Source organism: Amphichorda felina, assembly GCF_050947745.1.
Source record: "Amphichorda felina strain 45539 chromosome Unknown scaffold_9, whole genome shotgun sequence".
NCBI classification, from domain to species: domain Eukaryota; kingdom Fungi; phylum Ascomycota; class Sordariomycetes; order Hypocreales; family Bionectriaceae; genus Amphichorda; species Amphichorda felina.
In genome coordinates this window covers 1,062,806-1,085,543 of record NW_028145041.1, presented here as the reverse complement: position 1 = coordinate 1,085,543, position 22,738 = coordinate 1,062,806, and the positions used below count along the sequence as shown (strand labels likewise).

At 55.4% G+C, this 22,738-nt stretch overlaps 4 protein-coding genes across 4 annotated transcripts; 2 read left to right on the top strand and 2 right to left on the bottom strand.

Annotated features, from left to right (window-relative positions):
* Positions 1-5,103: 5,103 nt before the first annotated feature.
* ACO1O0_008902 (Rox3 mediator complex subunit-domain-containing protein) lies at positions 5,104-6,134 on the top strand (the record flags this gene model as incomplete). The annotated part of the gene is made up of 2 exons (XM_083198256.1): positions 5,104-6,038; positions 6,089-6,134. The coding sequence occupies 2 exons, from the start codon at positions 5,104-5,106 to the stop codon at positions 6,132-6,134; spliced, it is 981 nt and encodes a 326-aa protein (XP_083045991.1).
* Positions 6,135-7,177: 1,043 nt separating this feature from the next.
* On the bottom strand, positions 7,178-10,246 carry ACO1O0_008901 (transcription factor domain-containing protein; the record flags this gene model as incomplete). Its single annotated transcript, XM_083198255.1, has 6 exons — positions 7,178-7,955; positions 8,006-9,242; positions 9,305-9,631; positions 9,688-9,752; positions 9,812-9,939; positions 10,046-10,246. 6 exons carry the CDS (start codon positions 10,244-10,246, stop codon positions 7,178-7,180), a joined length of 2,736 nt encoding a protein of 911 aa, XP_083045990.1.
* Positions 10,247-16,813: 6,567 nt separating this feature from the next.
* On the top strand, positions 16,814-18,807 carry ACO1O0_008900 (uncharacterized protein; the record flags this gene model as incomplete). Its single annotated transcript, XM_083198254.1, has 2 exons — positions 16,814-17,257; positions 17,308-18,807. 2 exons carry the CDS (start codon positions 16,814-16,816, stop codon positions 18,805-18,807), a joined length of 1,944 nt encoding a protein of 647 aa, XP_083045989.1.
* Positions 18,808-19,040: 233 nt separating this feature from the next.
* Positions 19,041-21,566, bottom strand: ACO1O0_008899 (heterokaryon incompatibility protein-domain-containing protein; the record flags this gene model as incomplete). Its single annotated transcript, XM_083198253.1, has 1 exon — positions 19,041-21,566. One exon carries the CDS (start codon positions 21,564-21,566, stop codon positions 19,041-19,043), a length of 2,526 nt encoding a protein of 841 aa, XP_083045988.1.
* Positions 21,567-22,738: the final 1,172 nt, after the last annotated feature.

Sequence of the window (22,738 nt, the reverse complement as noted above, 5' to 3'; positions counted from 1 at the left end):
TAGCAACATATTTCCGGAGTAGTGTCAGAAACCCATTCCTTCAGTGTCGCTCGCCGGCATCTCCTCGCCGTCACAGGACAGACCATACACTTTCAACCCCTCCCGCTTCGTGGAACACATAACCGGCTTGCATACTACCTACTCGTTACTCAGTGTTCTGAGCCCAGTCTCTTCTAGGCACGCCAGTGGTTGGAAGCTCCCTGACTGGCGGCTAGCCGCCGGGCTGCTGGGCACGGCCGATCACCAAGCCAAGTACGGAGTACATCGCACCGGTCCAACCCTCCGAGGACAACCTTCTAGAGAGGTACTTCTTACGGACATCCCCACATTCCCTCCACACTAGCTGGCATCAAATCTGAAGATCTTAACTGATATAACCCGGCATCGACTTCAACCTTTATCGGTACTTGACCCCTTACACACCAGCGTTCCAAAGATACCCTTAGACCCCAAGGCTCCAACTACCCCTTCCCAGCATCGCACGGTTCTCAGCCTCCTTGCCCAGTGGCTTCTCTCATCAAAGACTAGACAATAAGTGTGGTTGGATCTTCCTGGGGGCAGTCTTCTCAGGTTGGTCCCAATCAACCGCTTATCTGCGCAATACTATCAGCAGGAGAGGGCAAAGGACCTACTTACTAGTACTTCCCAATGCTGGCAACTCGACACCGCGACTCGGAACACGACCCCTGGCCTCTCAGAAAGTACGCATCTTCTCCCCAGAAAATATCTGACCAGCGCATGTCGAACTCCTACGTCGCCTCCTTCTCTACACGGTCTGAGTGGCAGGAGAACCTCGAATACCCCCAGCAACATGTGGGGGTGAATCTTCCATACCCTTTCGACCGTACCCATGATCCTCCTGACTTGCGGTATACGAGGTCGCCAATAGAAGAAGAAACCCGGACAATGAACACACAGGTCAAGGCTGAAGCAGGATCCCCTGTCCATTCGCACACATTAGAGCTTAGGGGGCCTACTAGCTCCATGAAGAGCACTTCGAGGGCCTCCAATGGATTGGGGGATCATAGCTCTCTTAATATTGGAGCAAATCCCACATCGCGCGATAAGGATCCCTCTTCTCTCGTGAGCCCTTCCCGGACCGCGGAAGCCACCGAAAGCTGGTTGGAACAATGCGGACGCGAGGCCTTAGAGGGACAGGAAATGGCTATCAAAGACGAAGAAGATGATGGTATTGATGAAGAGGATGGGGCAGACCAGGAAATGGCTACTCCGCCAATGACGGCTGCTGAACGCAGCGCTGCAAAGAGGAAAATGAAGCGCTTCAGGTACAGTCGGAAGAGCTCGACGCAAAAGGACCCCATCTAACTGATGACAGGCTCACACACCAACAAACCCGGTTCTTAATGACCGAGTTTGTCAAGCAACCCCATCCAGACGCCGCACATCGCGAAAAACTTTCCAAAGAAATCCCAGGGTTGAGTCCACGACAAGTCCAGGTTTGGTTCCAGAACAGGTGAGATTTCACCGTCTACGTGCTTCTGTAGGTGCGCGATTCTTATAACTCTTTTCATAGACGAGCCAAGATAAAACGACTGGACGCCGAAGACAGGGATCGGGTAATCAAAATGAGGGCCGTTCCCGAGGACTTTGACAACATCCAGGCACTGCATTCACCCTACGGTGCCGTGTATGGATTGGGACCGTCCCTGGCATCCCCAGGCGAGATGGGCAACCAGCCATTTGGAGGTCATCCGAACAGATCCTTGGTGGTTGATGCGCAGAGACTAGAAGCCGATGATAACCTCTCCCCCACAACTCTTACGCCGGTGTTCGAGGGTGTTGGTTTTACTCCATCAGCAGCTAGCAACCCCGAGATAACATCGCCACTTTCTGCCACCTCGAGCGATCGGTATACTACCTATTCTAGCCACCTATCATCTTTTGGGGGAGGCAGAAGGGGTTCGACTACATACTCAAGGGGGCAAGGGAGATTTGACAGTGCGTTGCAGATAGGACAGCAGTCAATGCGTCCTCTGCAGCCTTTACATCTAAGGGATTCCTTATCAAGACAACGTGCGGGGTCTATGCAGACGCCACTGCGGACAGGCCTATCTTGGAAGAGCGAGATGGTTGATTATCCTGGCTACCATCAGAGAAGCAACCCGAGTTCTGCAATGACGGATCGCCCCCAGTCGATCTACCAGATGGGTGCGACTTCCAACGTTGACAGCGGGTCGTATGAGGCCGAAAGCTACTCTGGTATGTTTTTCTGAATGCCACTACGCGTACTCTTTGGACTAACTCTTGGGGCTTGTAGGGCGTCCGGCACAAGGATCCTCAGGGCAAGACTACTCTAGTCTGGAGCAGACATCTTCAGGGCGACCACGATTAAGGGCCTCTACTTTCCCGTTGAATCTTGACCTTAGGAGCCAGTATCGACCACCAGGACAAACATCCAGATCACCAGAGCAACCTGCTCATAATCGTTCCACAACCTCGTCAACTCAATACAGCAGCCCATCGATCTATACAACCAGCTATCCCCCGGCACCGTTGACGGCACCCATTAGCACACCACATCCAAGGGGTGGTACAAATCTAAGGCTGGATGTATCGGGCCACTCCGAGCGGAACCTGAGTGCTCCGAATTCTTCCGCTGCAGACTTTCCAAGACCAACCCACGGAGACACGGCAATGAATCCGTCTTCCCACACTCAGATGAGAGACTCGTTTGGTGGCGGAGCGACCCCATTCGTCCAGAATCAAGACCGACATGGACCTTACAATAATGAAGATTTGGATGGGTCGGGCATGCCTCCGCGCAGATCGAGCTACACCGGGAATAGGGGAGTCATTGGGGAGAGGGATTCTCCAGGAACTCACATATTCAACCACGCTACATGATATCTGAGAGAGGTTCAGAGGCTATATGCAGTCTGGGTTGTCTGCTGCTTGGAGCACGCGTTCTTTTGTCTTACACAGCGTGTTCTGGGTGGACGGATCTGGGCCCACAAAGCGATGGTGAGGATATCTCACGAAGAGATGACTTTTTTCTCGTGTGTGTAGACACTGTTTTTCTGGGAATTCATTTCTTGTTGATATATGGGTAACTAGGTAATGCGTGTTTTTGGGAGCGGCACGGCCTTCACTGTCGATGCGAGGTGGAAATTGGATAGTATGCCTTGTACATGTTCTTGAGTACCTGCGTTGGATATCTCTCGCAGTTGTGGTTTGATCGAGGGCTCATCTGCAACTGCGTTCTTGACGATTAAGCTTTGGTTATTGGGTATCGCGTTTGATTTTATTGTTTTTCGTCGAACTGCGATATCGGTTCTTATCGGCTGACCGGCACAGCGTTGCTCTTGGGTATCATTTGTCTTGGTTTCGGGTGGCGATACTGATTGCGTGCATGCCGTGATATGCACAATGACGAGATTGCCATTTTGAAATGGGTAGAGCTTACCTAGTGTGGATCTTTGTCCGGGTTGAGTCGTGTGAAGATATGGTCGAGTTTACATTGGACCTAGGAGACGTATACATCGTCAGCCTTTGGCCCGGCATGTAATAGTAGATGGATGTGTATCATAGTCCAATAGGTCACGGGGATCAGATATTGCCAGTTTCCTCCTGCGTCCAAGTGGTTGACGAACCGGTTTCGAAAAACGGTTGTCAACAACAGCCAAGGACAGTAGGTTTACCAGATGTAAAAGGTGTCATCACGACAAAGAGTAGGTGCGTACAAAGATAAAAACGTGAGTAGATGCATCAAGATACTCACCCTACCGTGCGCCAATGCATTGTCCCAATAACAGAAATAGAATCATGGACATTATCGAAGTATAACAATGAGCTTTGGGCGCTCGCTGAATACGAGCGCAGCTATCGTGTTGAATAATGTTACTTGCATCAGGTCATCACCGCATCATGGTAGCCGCGCGAGGGGCCCTCGTGATAATGGTTTTAGGCAAGGTTAAATAGTTTTTTCTCGACCACACGGCAGAGTCGTCAGCAGCGTAGGGATTGAGCAGAGTCATTGCAGCTGGCGGGAAATGTATTGAGCTCGGTGGTCTTGTCAAATGTTGAAGAGAAAAGAAGAAGAAATTTTGCAGCGCGGCGAGCTTGCTCGCATTAAAGCGTGGGGCCTGCTTGAAAAATCACGTGATATGACTTGAACCTTGCATCCGCTTCCAAACAGTGATGACATGGCTGAGCTTCATTCGGGTACAAGCTTAGGAGGTGACATCGTGGCACAACACTAGCCTGACACGCGGCACAGCGCTCATGAACATAACACATCTAGTTCGTATCTCTCAAACTCTACCGAGCCATTAGTTCTTCCGTGGGAGCTACTGCGCAAGTAAAAGACATGCGCCGGATAGACATACGTAGTACTATCAAGGTGCGCTACGCAGTAAGCTTGCGAGGATAAGGTTGTCGAGGCGCGCAAGTTTCTCAGATACACGGGAGGATACTTACATGAACAATTCATCGTTGCGTACAGCACTATGACGAGCAGGCTCTCGTACTCTTGTCTGTTTCTACTCGTCGATATCAATAGGTTGTTGGATCCAGGTGCGCATGTGGACATGCGTTGAATGGATACCACTTTGCGGTATGATACCTGTGTGTGGCTGGTGAACACACACGCCTCTCATCGGTTGGGCATTGGCCTCTCGCTTCGCCCCCAAAGCAATGTATTATATGGTCTTCTTTTTGACAAAAACTGCCTTGGGATACATTTAATCATTTGGTTGGAAATACAATTCGAGTTTATCTCTGTTCTAACTAAATTTCTATGTCTGGAGTGTCCGTCCCATTCTTTTCTTGGGGTCAGAGCACCGCCACAACAGGTCTTTTAGTCATCGCCCACCCTAGCCTCCGCCTTCCTCCGCCTTCCTTTCTTCATCAAACAGCCATCACCAACATCGCCATCCCTCCACTGACGCTACCCTTGCCTCTTCGCAACCGCAGCTTCCAACGCCAAAACCCCCACCACAAGCTGAGCAGGAGGAAGCACACTGCCGCACGGTGCTACTCTACTCCGCTGCCGAACGAACAAACCGAAATACCACCCTGCCAAGTCTTCCTCGGCACGCGAGCGAGTAAAGCGTTAACGGCAGCGCGAACCCCAACGACGTCGCCATGGCCGACTCGGTGAGCACGGGCAACATCGCCATCGAAAATGGCGGGGCACTCGACCAGATGGAGACACATCTCGACGCTCTGATCAAGCGCAAGCGCTCCTCCGAAGACGATGGCGGGCCCGAGCTGAAGAAGGCGCATCACGACACCCCAAACAAGCGTAAACGATCAGTGGGAGACGATGGCGGGCCCGAGCAGAAGAAGGCGTACCTCGAGGGGGATGACCCGAACGGCCACTGGCTCCAACGCGATCTCGGCGCAAAGTACCTGGTTTGCCAAACTCCCCCCACCGAGTCGCTGCCGCGAACGACCGAGGATCTCTATGAGATGTTTAACCTCACGGGCCTCGCCGCCGAAGTGGCTCGAGAGAAGCCCAACGGCGAAAAGAATGCCCTCCGAAAAACTTACAAGGGACACATGAAGCGGTTGGGCGTTGCCGGCCATTTTGATGTCGTCAAGAAGCCCGAAGACGCACCATCAGAATTCATGGCTATGCTTCAGGTTCCGGACCTTGAATGGGACGTCCATCAAGTCAAGGGGAAGGAGTTGGACAGCGGGCTATCAGAAACCACACTGGCAAGCCTTGGGCGCGCGTTAACCATCACGCCAGGCCCCGTCCCTAAAGCGGTCTGGGACTCCTCGGTCCTGGATGAGCAGTCCCTCTCAAGCGGGATCGATGGAATCAAGACGAAGCCCGCAACACCCGGCACTCCACTGCCGGGAACGCCTGGCGCAAACAGCCGGACAAAACCCAATTTCCCACCCGGGCACGACCCCTCGCGGCCCAAACGGAGCATCAAGAAGCGGGCGTATGGGGATAATAGCTTCGAGGGCTACGGCGAGGGATTCCCGGATGACGAAGGGGGGTACTCCACGGGCGAAGGAGAAAGCGGGGCGAAGCGACGCAACAAGGCAAGCTCTTTTGGCACTCTGTTGTTTCTTGTTCTAACATGTTACAGAGCGGTAACTGGTCACCGTACCCTAGCACCATGCGCCAGCAAAACTATGGCCCAGGCATGGTGGGTGCATAAACCTGCTCGCCGCTTTGCGCTCCGCTTCCACTACCATTTGAGCCAAGTAATGGGCTCTTTAGGATCCTAGAGAGTCTCTCTTTCTTGGCTCACGGTATGCATTGAACGATACTGGCAGAAAAGCGAACATGATTTAGGAATTTGTATACGAGTTGACCATGTCAATGATGCATAAAAGACATCGCCGCGGACAGATGCGGCCGTGCGGTCGGGCTGGCTTTCATTTTCTCTCTTTTTGGTTTTTGTTTTTGGCTGTGCATCTGACGCAAGAAAAGTCGATGCTTCTTTTACAAGCAAGGTGTTTAGGCAAGGGGAAAAAACAGTGTGACCACGGGGACCAGAAGTTCTCGGAGCCGAAATGGTTTTTGGTTGTCTACTACCGCTCTGATAAAGGCGGGAGGGATCATATAAGCATGTGGTGGTGACGCACCACGGGGGGCTGGAGTATGGGTCAAGGTACGAAGTGGTTTGGCAAAGCGTATCATGTGGTCTTTTTCAGGAGGGCTATTCCCTTCCAAACGCTTGACTCTATATACCCTGAATTGAGAGTCTGGTTTCAGCGCAATTGAGTTTCGTTCTCAGGTGTAGCTCCAAGAATGCCGGTTGATATGGTTTCATCGCCAGAGTGGGCTGGATGATTGGTTTCAGGGTATAAAGTTCCATACTTGATAACACATGGGGTATATTCAAAGCATGATTATTGTGAAATTAATATCAGTATAGAGAAACAAATCCTGGGGTTAGGACCGCCGAATCGCGTACGTCTAAATGTCCTTGCCCGTTTCCCATAACCCTTTCCCTTTTACTCGCTCGCTAGACATGCTTAACGCTTAGATCGCCACATAGGTGTCTGCAGAGCCCACAGAAAGGCCTCGTAGCGTTCCTGTCTATGTAGTCCCTGTACATGGCGGCCTGATGTACCTATGTTAAATACATTGTCGTCAAAGTCGTTTCCTCGTGTATTCCGGGACCTGTCCTGTACGCTCCTTGAGGTATGGGCCAAGGGCGTTGTTCCCCTCTTGGCACTGCTGAGATGACTTCGGCTATTGCTGCTGACGTTGCTGTTGACTATCTTGAACGGACATGGAATCGCCGTCAAAATTCCCGTTCTCGACGGATGGATATGCGCCACCACTCAGCTCGGCCCAGTGCCAGTCGAGCGTCATGGGTAGGGAGAAGAGGTCCTGAGGCAGTAGGGGCTGCTGGAATGGCGCACCCATTGCGGCTGCCCCCGGTGAGTCTGTGGAGGGGAAGCCGCCAACTTCGGCAAAGGGGTCAAAGTCACCATTCTGCGGCACGCGGAACTCCTGAGGTAGGCCGCCTGAAGAGGCCATAGAGGGTGATCTTCCGCTGATAGACCCAGTCATGGGACTGTAGTTGCCCTGTGACGGAGATAAGTTGTTGCTCTCAAGATTACTGACTAGAGTCGCGTTGGATGTACTGGTCCGTGGCGTCGTCGTGTCTGCGATTGACATAGGTGCCTGAGAAGCTGACTCGTTCGGTTTGATAGAGCTGGAGCCTGTGCCCGGCGTGGTTGACGGAGCTGTTGATTTGGCCGGATCCTGGTTCTTGCGTTTGCGACGAGAAAACTGCTCCTTTTCCGCCTTTCCAATGACAGACTTGGCAATACGCTCAAACTCGGCGCATACTCCAAGCATACGGTGAACCCCGCCCTGTTCGGCCTCCTGACCCAGCATAGAAAGGAAGCTGACAACCTGGTTTATCAGTACGATATCGCTCTTGGCCCTCGGATCAAGGGGGTTGTTTAGTATATTCGCGAAGAGTGTCATCAGCGAGGAGACAGGAAAATACAAGATCATCCTAGAGAGCTGATTAGCTTAGAACTAAACATACAATAGGTTCATACGTACCAGACACAACTAAAATCACCCTGAGGAATATACTTCAGCAAAGATATCGAAGCCCGCGCGGCAGTTGTGCACAGGGCCGCAGAGCAGTAGACCCTCGGGTTGAGAGCACGTGTGTTGAGGCCCTGAATGGCGTAATTGGAAAGTCTGCTCGTCCAGAAGCCATGGTGAACAGACATGCGATGGATGGTCGTCAAGCAGTTGTAGTATGCGAAATGCAGCATGACGACGTGAAGAATAAGTGGAGTATGCGACGCTTTGATCTCGTGTTCGGGGCGGAAGTCGACGGGGATCCTGTCCTTCCAGTCCTCAAGCTGCTGGTCCAGCTCCCCGATTGTGTTGAGCAGCTCCCCTGGGGATTGCTTAGTGGCCTTCGTCGAGTACAGGCGCCTATACACATTGCTCTCGATGACCGAGAACTCGCACATTGCGTGGAAGAGATTCATTTTGCCCTTCCCATCTGCCAGGGGGATGTTGCCGATGTTATCGTCGGGATCAGCATTCGGAAGCTCCACGTTCATGTCGTCGTCGTCCTGGGCAGGTGGTCTACCGGATCGAACGCACAAGTTCTTGTCCAGAATATAGGCAATCCAAAAGACCCTTTTTCGCTGCTCGATCTCGATAGGATTCAAATTGAAGCCGGTACCGCGCTTGTGCAGGCCAATGCTATGTGACAGGCGAATAGCCGTGGCGACGAGTAAGGTGCTAGGCTGCGGATTCGGAGTGCCCTGCATGAAGAGCGCCATGCCCAGCAAGCCTTGGACGCTTAGCAAATCGGTGTTGCGCATGGTTAGCTCGGTAAAGACCCCCATGGCATTCTTGAGATACCCCCAGGCCTTGTCGTCTTCCTCCTGTGGCACGAGGTTGCTCATCACCCGCAACCGGTGTGCGATGGCCAGGGCGCAGTTCAGACTGGCCCACCATCCTGAGCCCTGGTAGGGGTCCGAAGAGTACTGCCGATGGACGAGATGCATGAATGTTGGCTGGTGAAACAGGGGAAGCATGCAGTTGAAGTTCTCAAAGTAATCTTTGAGAAGGGACAGGGCCTCGTCTTTCGAAGGCAGAGGTCGGAAAATGGGGCGCCGGAAGACATCGCTGAAGACCTCAGGCTTCCAGTTAGTCCATTTGTGGTCATCGACCGAGACCTCAGAGATCATCTTCTGGAATGAGTCGTCTCCTGTCTTCGAGTTCACCCACTGTATACCCTGGGGAGAGAAGATTGAGAAGCCCGACGATGATCCTAGTGATATGTGAGCCCCGATGGACTGGAGAAGAATAAGATAAATGACATCGAGTACTTACCCAGATACCGTGTCTCTCCGGATTGATTCGTCACCAGAGAGCACATCATATCAGACAGTGCCTCAACGTCTTCCTCATCGTCCTTGATTTCGGGAGGGACGGTGGACTTTCGCCTCTCGTCCTTTTCCTTTCTGGCATTGGATGATTCCGGGGATACCCCTGGGCTTTGAGGGGATGTTGGACCGTCATGAGCTGAAGCCTCCTGTGACGGGGAGGTAGAGTTCGATCCGGTGACGGTGGATCCCTGGAGCGATTGCTGGTTCCTCTCTTCCAGCCTCTTCTCGAGTTCGGCAAGATCGGTCGACTCCTCATCCTCGCCAAGAAGACCTATCCGACACGTACATTAGCAACCCAGGAAATAACCAATTTCTCATGGAACGCACCAGATAGCCTCAGCAAGTGTTCCATGCGGCTCAGCCGGTTCTCCAGGCCTTCTATGTACTTTGCGCTGTGGACAGAGTCAGCGGCGGGGGGGCAATGGGAAGGCCAGATGTCGCGTCCACGTACCCCTTGGGAGGGCTGCGCTTCTTCTCCACCTGCGTGAAGACGCAGTCGGTCTTGTAGTTGATGCACTGCGTGCAGGCAGGCATCTTTCCGTCGCACTTGATCTTCTTCTTGCGACACATGTCACACGCCTAATGAACAGAGGGACACCGTCGACCCGTTAGCCCTTCTGCGCCTTGTATTTCCGGGCCACCCGTGCGCGCGCGCGCGCGCACACGGGCGCGTGTGTGTGCTCACCCTGGCTATCCTCCTCCTCTTGGCATCCTGGGACTCGTCGAAGAGGAAGCTTGAGTCGGGGAACATCTGGGCAGCCAACTCGGGAGGCAGCTGGGCCTGCGGGAGGCCGTCGGCCCCGTAGGCGCCGAAGACCTGGGGCGGCGGAGGGTGGTTGACGGGGGGCGGCATGGTGCCTGGGATCTGGAAGTTGATATGATCCATTGTGGAAGGTTTAATATCTGGTCGTTTCGAGCTGCCGGGGACACTCGTCGAGTCGAGCTAAGTTGAGCCGGGTCGGGCAGGACGAAACGGGCGCGACGAGTGCGCAATGAGCGAGGTGCTTCGGAGGAGACAGGAGCATTAGGGCAGTCCGGTGGACAAGTCAGATAGCTGTGGGAACAGGTTCAAATTATGCAGGTGTATTCTGCACGTGGGAGGCGAGAAGGAGAGGCTCAAGGGTAGAGAGGGTAGAGAGGCTAAAGGAGGTCGAATGGGTGGTTTGGAACGAAAGAGACAACTGCCAGTGGCTATGGCAGGACGAGTAAAGATCGCAAAGGCAAAAAGATTAAAGACCGAGGCCTCAAAGATCAACGGCGCCTAAGACATGAACAAGGCCAACGGTTGGTATCGACTGTCGTGGTACTGGTCGGGCAAACCGGAGGAGCCAAGTCGCAGTGGAGTGGATGTGGAGAGGTGGGACGACTCGGGAGGCAGGGGACCGACCGGTCTGCGTACTTTTAGTGCGCGTCCATCCAATGTCTCTGACCGCTGCGGGTTCAGAGAGAGTATTACTAGGTGGACTTTGAGCCTTCAGTGCCTCAGTGCTTCAGTGCTCAAGTGTTTCACACTGCACAACTCCATGTTCTCTTTACTCGTACACAGCACCAGGGTGCTATTATTATGTACTAGTAGTACTATAAGTACTACTCCGTACTCCGTGCCACTCCTGCACTCGCTGCTCGGGCCCAACTACGAGTACAATCTCCGCGCCCACCAGGCGTGCAGACTCTACCTACCATGTTACATTGTGCCTCGTTTTCCCATGCCATAATGGCGTGAACCGTCACCCCGTGGCCATGATTTGAAATCCAAAGTGCGGCACTGCGGGTGCCCAACAAGAGGGAGGCATTCGGGCTAAGGCACAGAGTGGCAGTGCAAACAACGCTCTCGTCCCCGGGCATCGACCACCGCTTCCCGCTTCCCAAACCCCCTCGGCTGATCTGCTCTCCCTCTCTACCTACTCCTCCAGTAGGCTTGTTGGCCATTGGGTCAAGGCCAGGCTATCCAACCTCGTGGCACCTCTCAGTCCTTCCCCCCCCACCATCACTACCTTCCTGTTGGTGACATCGAGACAACACTGCTTGTCTGTCCTCAGCTCGCTGCCTCCCACCCATCAAGCACCCTCAGTGCTTGCAGATTACTGAGTCATGAATTAGCCGCCCGACTTGTGCTTCTACCAGTACCACCTCCAACCAGCTACCTAGCAAGGCTAGACCATGGCGTGAGCATGCTAGATGATTCACCACCAGGCACCGGCTTGGAAATTAGCTCAGCCCCATAGCTTCTTGAGAACTCTGCCCTCTGACGGTTCCTGTTTTACAACCGCGGAGTCGCAAGCTCCAACACAGGACCTAGGGAAATCCCACGCTTGAGATCGTTTCATCACCGTCGGAGCACTGTTTAGGCTGACGCACCTATCTGAAGTCTCACGGCGAGTTGTCAAGGCGAAGGGCCAAGTGCCTCGCTGTAATCCAATTGGTATCTTTCAGCTCTTTCCGCAACGTGCTGCCGTGTATGTACAAAGATATGACTGCGGTGTCTGTCTGCTCCACCGCCCAGCTCTCCTTTCGCTAGCTCAAGATATCTCAGTTGTTGGCCTCACGAGTGAGGACATCGCCTGAAATGACGAAAATGAAACGCATTTCCGACAGAACTGGAACCATCTTCTCCTCCCGCTTCTTTCTGTATCTTCAACCCAAACCATCAAATTACCATTGTTTCTAACATGATCCATGCTAAATACCAGAGCGATAAATGAGCCAACGCCAAACTCTATGCTCCGTAGTCCCGGGGGTAGTTTAATGATAACATCCAACGACGCCAAATGAATGTACAGAATATGTATGGTCAAGGAGTGTGCTGTGGACCCTTGCTTCGCGTCGAGTTTAGATATTCTCCTGGAATCTCGACCCGGAACCTCTTGACCCATCTTGGGATACAAAGCTCCGGCCAAGAGGGTCACGAGGTGGGGATACCGGGGGAGAGATGGGGTCCGCGAATGGATTCTGCTCCGTCGTAGCGGTTCGACCTGGCCCAGAACGTATGACCGGAACTCCGCTGACCGGTCGCATAGGTGCTCCTAGGGCAAGGTGGTGAGGTCCAGCACTGGGATCAAAAGCCTGAGACCCACGATAGTAGTCCGAGTCCCCACTCATGACACTCTGCCGGGGGTCCGAGTATCCATCACCGCCGTGCTGGAGCACCGACGGTAGCTTTTTGCCTGATACCCGGACAAACCCCCTCTCTCCAGTTCCCGCCGCTGGCGACGGTGGGTGGCTTCTCTTGCCAGTCCAGCTGACCACCGCTGCCGGCACGGAGAACGGATTTGTGGTTGACCGCTCAGCCATGGGCGCCGCAGGCCCACTGCCCCCGTTTCCACCCGAAGTTGGCGGCGCGATGATAGCTCGCGACCCGGCTCCTTGGTCACCGATTAATTCTTGAACGTCGCTCCTCCTCTTCTTGTACTTGATGGCCATAATGACCAGCATCAGGAGAAAGGCAACGCCGGCAACACTGCCGACAACGCCCCCCACAATCTGCTTCTGCTTAGGTGAAAGATCTCCAGCGCCACCGCCGCCGTCCGATGATTTTGAATCCGTAGGCGCCGTGGGTTCCGTGCCTCCTCCCGTCCCGCCAACCCACCCATGGATATTAGTCGTTTTAGTTGGCTCATCGGTCCACGTCGAATAGACGGAACTATAAGTTGTTCGAAACTCCTCGTCGGATGTTGATGTGAACGATATTGTGGATGGGAGAGAACTCGACTGCCCACTACTCGAAGACTCTGACATAAGAGTAACGTTCCCAGAAGTAGCTGATGACTGATTGTTAGTCGAGTTACCCGATGAAATTATGTGGGCTTCCGTACCATTATGGTGTGCGCCCCCTGAAGACAAGGCAACTGGGGCCGCGCTCGACAAAGGACTAGACGCCGACCCGGAAGCGGAAGGAGTTACGGTTAGAGAGGTGGGTGATTCTGCCGGATGCGACACAGAAGAGGGCGCTATTGTTGAGGAGGTCAAGGGAAGCGTATACGATGGTGATGAGGTTGGTGCTGATGTGGGTGCTGAAGTTGCTGCCGATGTTGCTGCCGACGTTGCTGCTGCCGACGATGATGTCGGCTCATGGTGGCTGGCCTCCGGGCTCGAGGCCGGGGCAGACGGCGACAAGCCTAGGGCGGAAATGGCGACGGTTTCACCCGACGCGCGGTCCACGACCACGGTGTTGGGCTCCACGGAGTTGGTCCGGGTCGCGATGAAGTTGCCGAAAGGGTCTACGACCTGGATAATTTCAATGGTCTGAATGACGCGTGTTTCGTAAAGGTCGTCGTATGAAGAAGACTGGGCATCGGCGCCGGCGTCGCGAAGCTCCAGAGATTCGTCGCTGCCGTCGGTACTGGCTTCTTTCTGGTGTTTCTCAGGGTCGTCGTGGTCGTCGTCAGCGCTGTTGCCGTTGTGGCGGCCTAAAGATGATAAGTGCCGATGCAAGTGCCTGGAACGTGAATGTGAGTGTGCGTGTGCGTGCGCGTGCGCGTGCGAGTGCGTGTGCGAATGAGAATGAGCGTGTGATTGCGAGTGTGAGCGAGAGTCGGGATCGAAGTCAGACGAGGAATCGACGGATGGTAATGTGGAAAGAATGGAGTTGTCGTCTTCGTCGTCGTGGTGTTGTGGCTCCTGGGCCTGAGGGAGTGAAGACCTAGGAGCAGCCGGTGCACCGCCGGCGGCGGATGGCCATTGGTCAGGCATGGCCTGGCGCAATCGACACTGGACAGCTGCTACCTCAAAGTGAAAGAGCGGCGCTGAGTGCAGCTGGGCGACCGACGATCGACACCGGTCTAGCGAGTGATGGCCCCTTCCAGTTTGGAGCTGGGGCGAGTCAAGGAAGGAGGCGGAGGGGAGGCGCAATCCGATCCAGCGAAGCTAGTGGCCGAACACGGGCAAGAGTGGGCTCAGGGCTTCTATTTTCTGCCAACAGGCACCTGAGGGCCCTGGTGTCCGGGCAGAAGAGTTGTCGGGGTCTCGGGCAAGCAGAGGTGCTAAGTGGCTGTTTGCATCCTCATGTCGCTGTAGTCTGTTTCAATTCGATTGGCCTTGCTCGTATTCCAACGGTCGTCTGCTGCGTGTTTGCGTGTCGCCAATCTCGAGGGGGCTGTGAGTCGCCCGAAACTGACGGGTGCTGTCGTTGGCCGTCTGCCAGCAGGCGCGTTTGTCCGCTGCGTTTGCACTTGCCAAGAACCTATGCCAGGATGCCAGAATGCCAGAATCCCAAAATCCCAAAATCCCAGGTGAACGTGCTAGCCTCTGGTCTTGCTGCCTTTTTCTGTCGTAACCCGTTCTCTCCTCTTTGTCGATATTAGCGGATCTGGTCAGTCGCGCCCTTGACCAGCAAACAAGCTCCTGGCCTAGTACTCGTAGCGTGCGATGACGCGAACGGGTGAAGCGAGCGACGGGGAAATAAAAAATGAAGCGAAAGCCAAACAAGGAACGAAACGAAAGGAATATGGGTATTGCTCGTGGATGAGCCAGCAAAAAGGGAAAGGAAAGGGAAAAGAGAGCTCTCGTTTGTGCTCCGACGGGGAAACGTGAGCTCTGCTGTCCGTCCGTCGTCTGTTCTCGTACTCGTAGCACCAGTGCACCACTCGACCCGTCCACCTTCTCTTCTCCGTCATGCAGGTAAAATGAAGCGCGGGTGGCACCAACCGGGGGCTCCTCAACGGCGCGCCGGCGCGGGCTGGAAGCAGCCTGGAACCCAGGAATGGGTGGTATAATCTCGCTTCTCATGGCGGGACCTGGTACACTCGGCCAATCACATGACGGCACTACCACGATGGACAGGGGAAAGGCCGTCCAGTTCAAGAATGGTTCCGCTAAGATCTGACCATCAACATCAAGTTGGAAGCCTTGATGTTGTCTTGTTGTCTTATTGTCTTATTGTCTTATTGTCTTGTTGAAGCTTTGAACGGGCCGTCCCAGTTGATCAGCGAGTTGCTGTCTGTTGGCAGTTCTTGGGAGAGATGGCCTCCAGCTTCACCCTGCAGCTGGGAGCCAAGTTAACAACAGCGACCCGACACGACGGCCACGTTTTTTTCGGCAGCACAGACGCAGGGGACTGACTCCAGGTGCATTTGCAGTGTGCACTTCTGCACTTCTGCGCTCTGTAGTGCATCAAATCTAGTATTATTATGGATCTCGTATTCCATTCCACCAGCCGGCCTCGGCACCCAAGCCGGCCGAGTGGACACTGGTGACTGGACAGTGGTCAGATGTGAGCCCATCTTGTTGGGCGCGCCTCTCATTTTTATGCACAAAGTACGGATATCGTAGCGCAAATCCACCCACAGTCCCTCTCATCAACACTTCTGGTGGTTTGTTTCAAGATTGGGTCCATGAACCTCCATTCTGGGTCCCAAAGACCGATTGATTGCACGTGCATCCAAAAATGAAGTCGCTGGATATGAATGGGGCACAGCACCACAATACCGATCACTTCATTCTACGTATCTATATAAAGCAACTCGAGGTACAATCTGAGGAACTCTTCAGGACATCAGCAAGTCAAGGCCCCAAGGAGCACCTAGATCGGTGGAGCCGCCTCAGTAAACGGGATTCACAAGCTCCTGGTTTGCAATCGACTGGGCCGCACAATTACCAAGATAAGTTGAGCGTACGAGTAGTGTCATCTACGACGGTTGGAGGAGTGCGCTGCGCCTAGGCTTCGAAACGCTTTCTAGAAGCTAACCAAGATCAACGTAGCTTCCAAATTGGCAATAGTAGTAGGACTTGGAGTGAATATGACCTGCAGATGAATGGACTGCATAGTATATTCACAGGTCTTCTGCCACCCGTCTTGTTGCTTCAGTGGACTACCGAATTCCTACTATGAGTACTAAGACTCGTAGCTCTCGTGAGTCGAAGCTCTGATGCGGCGGGAGACGGTGATACAGGAGAGAGACCGGACCACCCCCAGGTACTACAGTGTATTTGATTCGGGGACTCCCCGTGCACAATAACCAGTGGATGCAAGCGAAGCTAAACAAGTGTCACTCGGAACAGAGCACAGAGCATCAAGTAGTATTATGGCGGATCATTCTCTGTAGCGCCATCCTGTGCCACCAGCAACGCTGGCAATTCCACGCCTCTATCGCTGCCCCGCCCCCGCCATCAACAAGAAGCGCTGCTGCTGCGCACCCTCCAGGCCCTCCAAGTCTTTGAAACACCCTGCGAGTTGTGGGAGACGGGCCCAACAAGAATAAGTCGCTACTTACGTAGTACTACCTACTTGACCTGCCTTGGTCATCAATGGTCCCTTCACCAACCTCCGTCTGCTAGACCCTCTCGGTCAGCAAAGCCACTCGTCCGCATCTGCAACGTCTAGATCAACCACCGTAAGGAGTACGCGCTCATCGTCACCAGCCTCGCCTCAACCGTCGCCGTTGCCAGCGTTGTCCTCTTGGCCGCTGCGCCTGCTGCACGCCGGCCCTCGGCTTGACGTCACATTATGAGCGCCAGTATGGACAAGAGTTCCAGTCCCAACTCTATCTCCGACTATGCCTCCAAACCCGCCGAGTCGTTCTCCTCACCAGGAGAACCCCCGAAGTACTCTCCCTACCTCGCACCGGACCCGCGCACCTCGTCATCACAGTCCCTCGTCTCTAATGTCTCCGACTCGGACCCGCGCCGCACCCTGATCCTCATCTACGTCCATGGCTTCTATGGCAATGACCAGTCCTTCCAGTCCTTCCCCTACCATGTCCACTCGTTCCTGAGGACGGCTCTCGCCGAGACCCATGTCATCCACTCCAAGATCTACCCGCGTTACAAGACGTACCGCGCCATCGAGATTGCTCGCGACAACTTTAGCCAGTGGCTCGAGCCCCACGAGTCGCCTACCACCGATGTCATCCTCGTGGGGCATTCGATGGGAGGCATCCTCGCCGCTGATGTGGTGCTCATGGTACGTTTTAACTTGGATAATGTCCTGGTGTCATGGCAAGTGTGCATAAGGATGCTGACAAGCTGCGCAAGCCCAACCGGAACCCATACAGCCACCACCCATTCAAGCATCGCATACTGGGCACCATCGCGCTGGATTGCCCCTTCTTGGGCCTTCATCCAGGCATCGTCGTCTCAGGGATATCCAGCCTCTTCCGGGAAGCCCCAGAGCCGCCAACGGCCCAAGATGCCTCTTCTACCACCTCGCAACTCCAATCTCCAACCGGAGATGGCCAGGCCACCGGCCCCCCATGGAGACAGGCGACGGCAGACCCCCTTTACGACCCCCCGTTCTTCAACGACAATCCCTTCCGGGAGGCCCCCTTTGTCAAGCGCCTTATGCACTTTGCTAGGAAGCACAAGGCAGAGGGCATCTTCAACGCGACGGCCAAGCACGTGCTCTCCCATCTCGAATACGGCGGGTGTCTTGCCGATTACCCTGGCCTCATCGCCAGATATAGCAGGATCCGCCAGCTAGAGGACGTCGACGAGCTCCAGGCACTGCATAACGGGCAGCCATTGGGAGATAAGGCGAGGGTGCGGTTCGTCAACTACTACACACTTTCGTCTGGGCGCAAGAAACCAGACTCGTCGTCCAGCCGAGCCCCCAGCCAAGGTCTGACGCCGGTCACTTCAACGAGCGCTGAAGGGGACTCACTGATAAGTCGTGAAACGACTCAAGATACCGGGACATCATTAGCATCTTTGACAGCCTCCAACGTAGACATCCCAGTGGAAGACCACGGCGAGGACTACAGCGACCTGAAAGATTCCAAACGTACCAGTTTGGACCAGCCAGCCAACAGCAGCCAACCTGCCCAGGATGCTGATTTGATCCTCACTGGAATGGACGTTCTCTCAATGCAAGAGCTTGAACCGTTGCCTATGGTAGATGACGATCAGACCTTCACGAAAGACCCGGCGTCGGACCTCCCACCCATTCCGAACGCCCCCGTTAGGCCGCCCACGCCCGACCTCGAACAGTACACCGACAAAGACGCCCGTAAGCAGGCCGAAAAGGAGGCCAAAAGGGTCAAGAAGTCCTACGAGCAGGCCTTGAAGGACCACAATAAGGCGATCCGAGAGCGCCAGAAGCTCCTCGAGAAGCGCCGCAAGAAGGCGCAGAAGGACCAAGAGAAGATCGAAAAGGAAGAAGCCAAGGATTACAAACAGATGCAAAAGCTTGAGAGGGATGCGCCGTCCATCGACCGAGAAGAATCGACGACTAGCCATGCCGATTCGCTGGTAGAGGAAGCTCGCGGCCCTGAAGCCGAGAAGGCCAAGAAGAACAAGAAGTTCTGCACGCTGCCGAGAAAGGTCCACGGGGCCAATGACAGCGCTTGGGTGGACATATACATGGACGGCATGGACGAAGTCAGCGCCCACTGTGGGCTCTTCTTCCCAGGGCCGCACTACGATAAGCTGGTTGGCGATGTGGGGAGCAGGATAATGGGCTGGGTTCAAGACGAGCTTACCAAGAGGACCATCCTGGAGATAGAGCAGAGCCAGTGATCGCGGAAGCTGGAGAAGAAGACTTTTCTTTTCTTTTCCTTTTTTTTTTTTTTTGGACGAGAACCTATACCCCCTTTATTAATTCATTATTATCTATTCGTAGACACGCCGCCAAAGTATATCATGACATGTGACAACCCCGAACGGCCCCCATGGTATCTATGCCAGTCCGGAACAGAGGGAAAAGTGTAACAGAAGAACAGGCTCCTATGTAATGTCCAGGTGATGTACCGTTAGTATATGTCGACTTCTCGCAGCTCTACCTTGACGTCTCCTTTGTTGCTGCTTTCCAGGCTGACGCCCTCGATGACGGCCGACTTGTTGTCGACGATCTTGAACTCGGCGAACGACAATGTCAGGGCACCAAACCGCACTAGACGGCCCTCTCCTTTATCGCTCTTCTCCTTATTCTCCCGAGTTTCCGCCACCTCCTCCTGTTCCTTCTTCTCCTCTACTTCCTCGTCGCCGTTTTTCTTCCCTTCATCTCCTTTTTCTTCCCCTGTCTTCTCTTGCTCTTTCTCCTCAGGTTCTTTCTCCTGTCTCTCTATATCCTGTATCCTCTTCCAATCCTCTCTCCTGAAAACTAGCACCGTCGCCTCCTTAGCTCCTGTGCCACGCCAGTTCCTCCCCGACACGAGCACCCCCGTGAGCTGATATTCGCCATCCGGCACCGGAGACTCCCCATTATCCAACCTCGCCGCACGAAACCACTCCTCGACGGCCTCACGCTGCGCCGCGCCCAGACCCACGCCCGTCAGCGACACACCGTCGCCCTCCCGCCGCGCCACCATGTCGAAGATGTAGCTCCGCACGCGCAGGAAGCGAACCGCCTCCTCGCGCCGGCCGCCGGTGGCCTCACCGTCGACCCCCCAGCAGCCCAGCACCTCGCCGTCGTCGAACCCGACCGACACCCCCATCCCCGGCGGCGCGCACACGTCGCCGCCGCGCCCCGCCTCGGGCCCCAGGCTGAGCTGGAACAACGAGTGCTGCGGGGCCGCCGCGCTGTCCCGCGCGAGGCGCGGATGCCAGGCCAGCCACGTCCAGGAGGGGGATGCGCGCCGGGCGGGCGGGTCGAGGAGGTACGGCGTGGAGGGCGCGGTGGTGGTGGTGGTGGTGGTGGTGGTGGTGGTGTGCGAGGGGCGCGCGGGGGTGGGGAGCCAGGCCAGGGCGACGGCGAGGCGGTCGGTCTGGCTGACGGCTCTGTTGCTGCTGGCGGAGGAGGAGAAGGCATGCGGGTGGAAGAGGGGTAGGCCGAGGAAGCTGTCGACGGGGCGGTCCATGCGGTTGTAGTGGTGGAGGAGACCCCGGAAGGCGTCCAGCCTGTCTTGAGGACGGGTGTGTTGTTTGCCCATGTAGGTCTTGATGTGGTTCTTTAGGTCGTCTGGTTGTGTGCCGGGGCCCGTCTCGGGGAAGACGCGCCCGAGGTTGAGGTCGGCGGAGAGCTGTAGGGGGATGGAGAGGGATTCGTGGCAGTGGAGACTTCCGCACTGGAAGTAGGCTTGCGTGGGTGTGAAGACGAGGCGCCGGCGAGAGAAGAGGCCCTCCTGGTATGTCCAAGCCCTGGAAGCCCACGTGGAGCTAGCCACCTCGAGATCCGGTCGTAGTAGGGAGGTGATGAAGAGGCCTGACGCCGTCTTGAGCGAGAGCTGCGGATCGCGAGGAACGCTGACGCCGGGGATGCCGTCGTTGACGCCATCGCCCGCAGCCACCACCAGCGTCAGGGAGGACTGGGAGAATATGTCGCCCATGAGGTCTCGTTGCCGCTGCCTCACGTCGTCGGGAAGCTGGAAGAAGCAGTACCGGTCGATCCAGATGTATCGGAACCCCAGCGACTTAGCAAAGTCGACCGCGTCCGCTATCAGTGGGGGTATATCCTTGGGCAGGCTCCCATCCTCGCCTAGCTCCCCTCCCCATTCCCCCTCGCCCCAGACGTAGCTGAGCGTGGCGTAATCAGACCCGTTGGTGTCCAGGTCCCCGGCGGAGACGATGCGCCTCTCCTCCACGTCGACCAGCCTCAGGCCCTCCACGAGCGGTTCCGTCGTCCTCCCGCAGCTGGGCGCCTCGCTGTGGTGATCCTGGCAAAACTTGACCCACGTCCTGGCCAGTGCCGGGTCCAGCAGCGGCGTGACGGTCCTCCCGCGGATCCCAACCACCCTCTCGTTGCCCAGGTACCCAGCCATGCTCGCGCCCTCGTCCTCGGCCGCCTTGACCACGTAGCCCCAAGGCAGGCTCTTGTTCCGCGCCATGACCTCGATCAGCACCGCCGCGCCCAGCTCGTGCTTCTCCCTCACACCCAGCCGCTCAAACGCCAGCCTGATGCGCAGGTACGGTGCAAACTTGCCCCCGCCGCTGCCGTTGGCCTCGTGCCCCAGGTCCCCCGGGCCCCCCGGCTCGGACCTGACGCCCAGCAGGGCGCGGAAGAAGGCGCAGTAGGGGCATCCGGGCTCGCCGTCGTGGTCGAGCACGTGCGACAGGCCAATCCATGGGCGGGGCTGGCCGGGCCGCCAGTCGAGCAGGCTGGGGAAGTTGATGCCGGCACACGTGGGGCAGGTCAGCTCGGGGATCTCGTCGGCCACGAGGCGGCTGGAGGAGGGCGCGGGTGCGCGTGTGGGCCTCCCGCCGTGGACGAGGCGGCTGGAGCTGAGCTGGTGGAAGCAGGGCGCCTCGTAGAGCCTCGAGGGCGCGGGCTCGCTCTTGGAGCTGCCGGATGAGCTGTCCTTGGCGCGGCGGCGGGCGAGGATCTTGGTGAACTTCTTCATGATGGCGATGTTGTTGATGTGAGATGTCAGGCTTCCCTCGCCCGGGCACGCACTTGGGGGCTGCCCTGGGACGCGCTTGGTGGTTGGGGATGCTATCGCTGTCGCGCAATAATAGTCTGCGACATGTCTGCAGTGGTCCAAACTCAATCAATATGACAATATCCAAGACCCCTGGTGCAGAGCCAGAGAAATGATTTGACGACGCCTGTCGATCGCCTCAGAGCCACGTGGTGGAAAGTCTAAGATGGCTAAGGTGGCTAAGATGGCCAAGATGGCCAAGATGGCCAAGTCGGTGTGGTTGGTAGCGAACTTGGGTTGTTGCTCGGCCGAATCAAGCCACGCGACACCAGGCGCTACTTTATTTCCTGGTCAAGCAGGTCGCGGACTCGCGGAAGAGCTGGGAGCTAAAATCTTGGGAGCTAAAACTTAGGAGCTAACTTGAGGGGAATCTGGACATTTCGGGGTTCGGGGTCAAGACTGAAGAGGAAAGGGGGGGGGAAGGGGGCGCCAGGCTGCGGACGGCGGACGGCGCATGGCGGATGATTAACCTGATTAACCAGCCCTTGGTTGATGGCTAATTACCACCACATTGGCACATCACAATCAGATGCTCACCGCGCGCCTTGTCGCCTTGTCGCCTTGTCACCTTGTCACCTTGTGCAACCTGTCGCCTGTGTCTAGGGGTCCGGCCAGCCTAATAATTGCCATTTCCCACTAGTACTGCAAACCTGGCAATGGCATCCTGTCAGACCGTCAGTGGATACTGAATTATCTGGAATTCTGGATACCACGACAATGACAAGAACCGGCTCCCCATAGAGTGGGGAAGAAAAGAAATTGGATAAAATAGCCCCATCTGATAATGACATTGTCTATCCGTGGCCAGTGCCATCATGATGGAAAATTCGGATGCAAGACCGGTCAGTCCGGGCCAACTCGAGTCTCAACGCCTACCGTACTAATATAATAGTATGCAGTAAATACTGCCCGGAGTCGCGAGCTGCTGTTGGACGTCATACATGAAGGACAATCGGATGTGTTCAAATTCTCGTAAAGAGCTGGGAATTCGTAACTCTAAGCTGCATGTGATATCTGGGTTCGACGCGCTCTCATGTGCTCTCGTGTGCTCTCATATACTCTGATGTACTCTCATGTGCTGGTATAACGCTCAG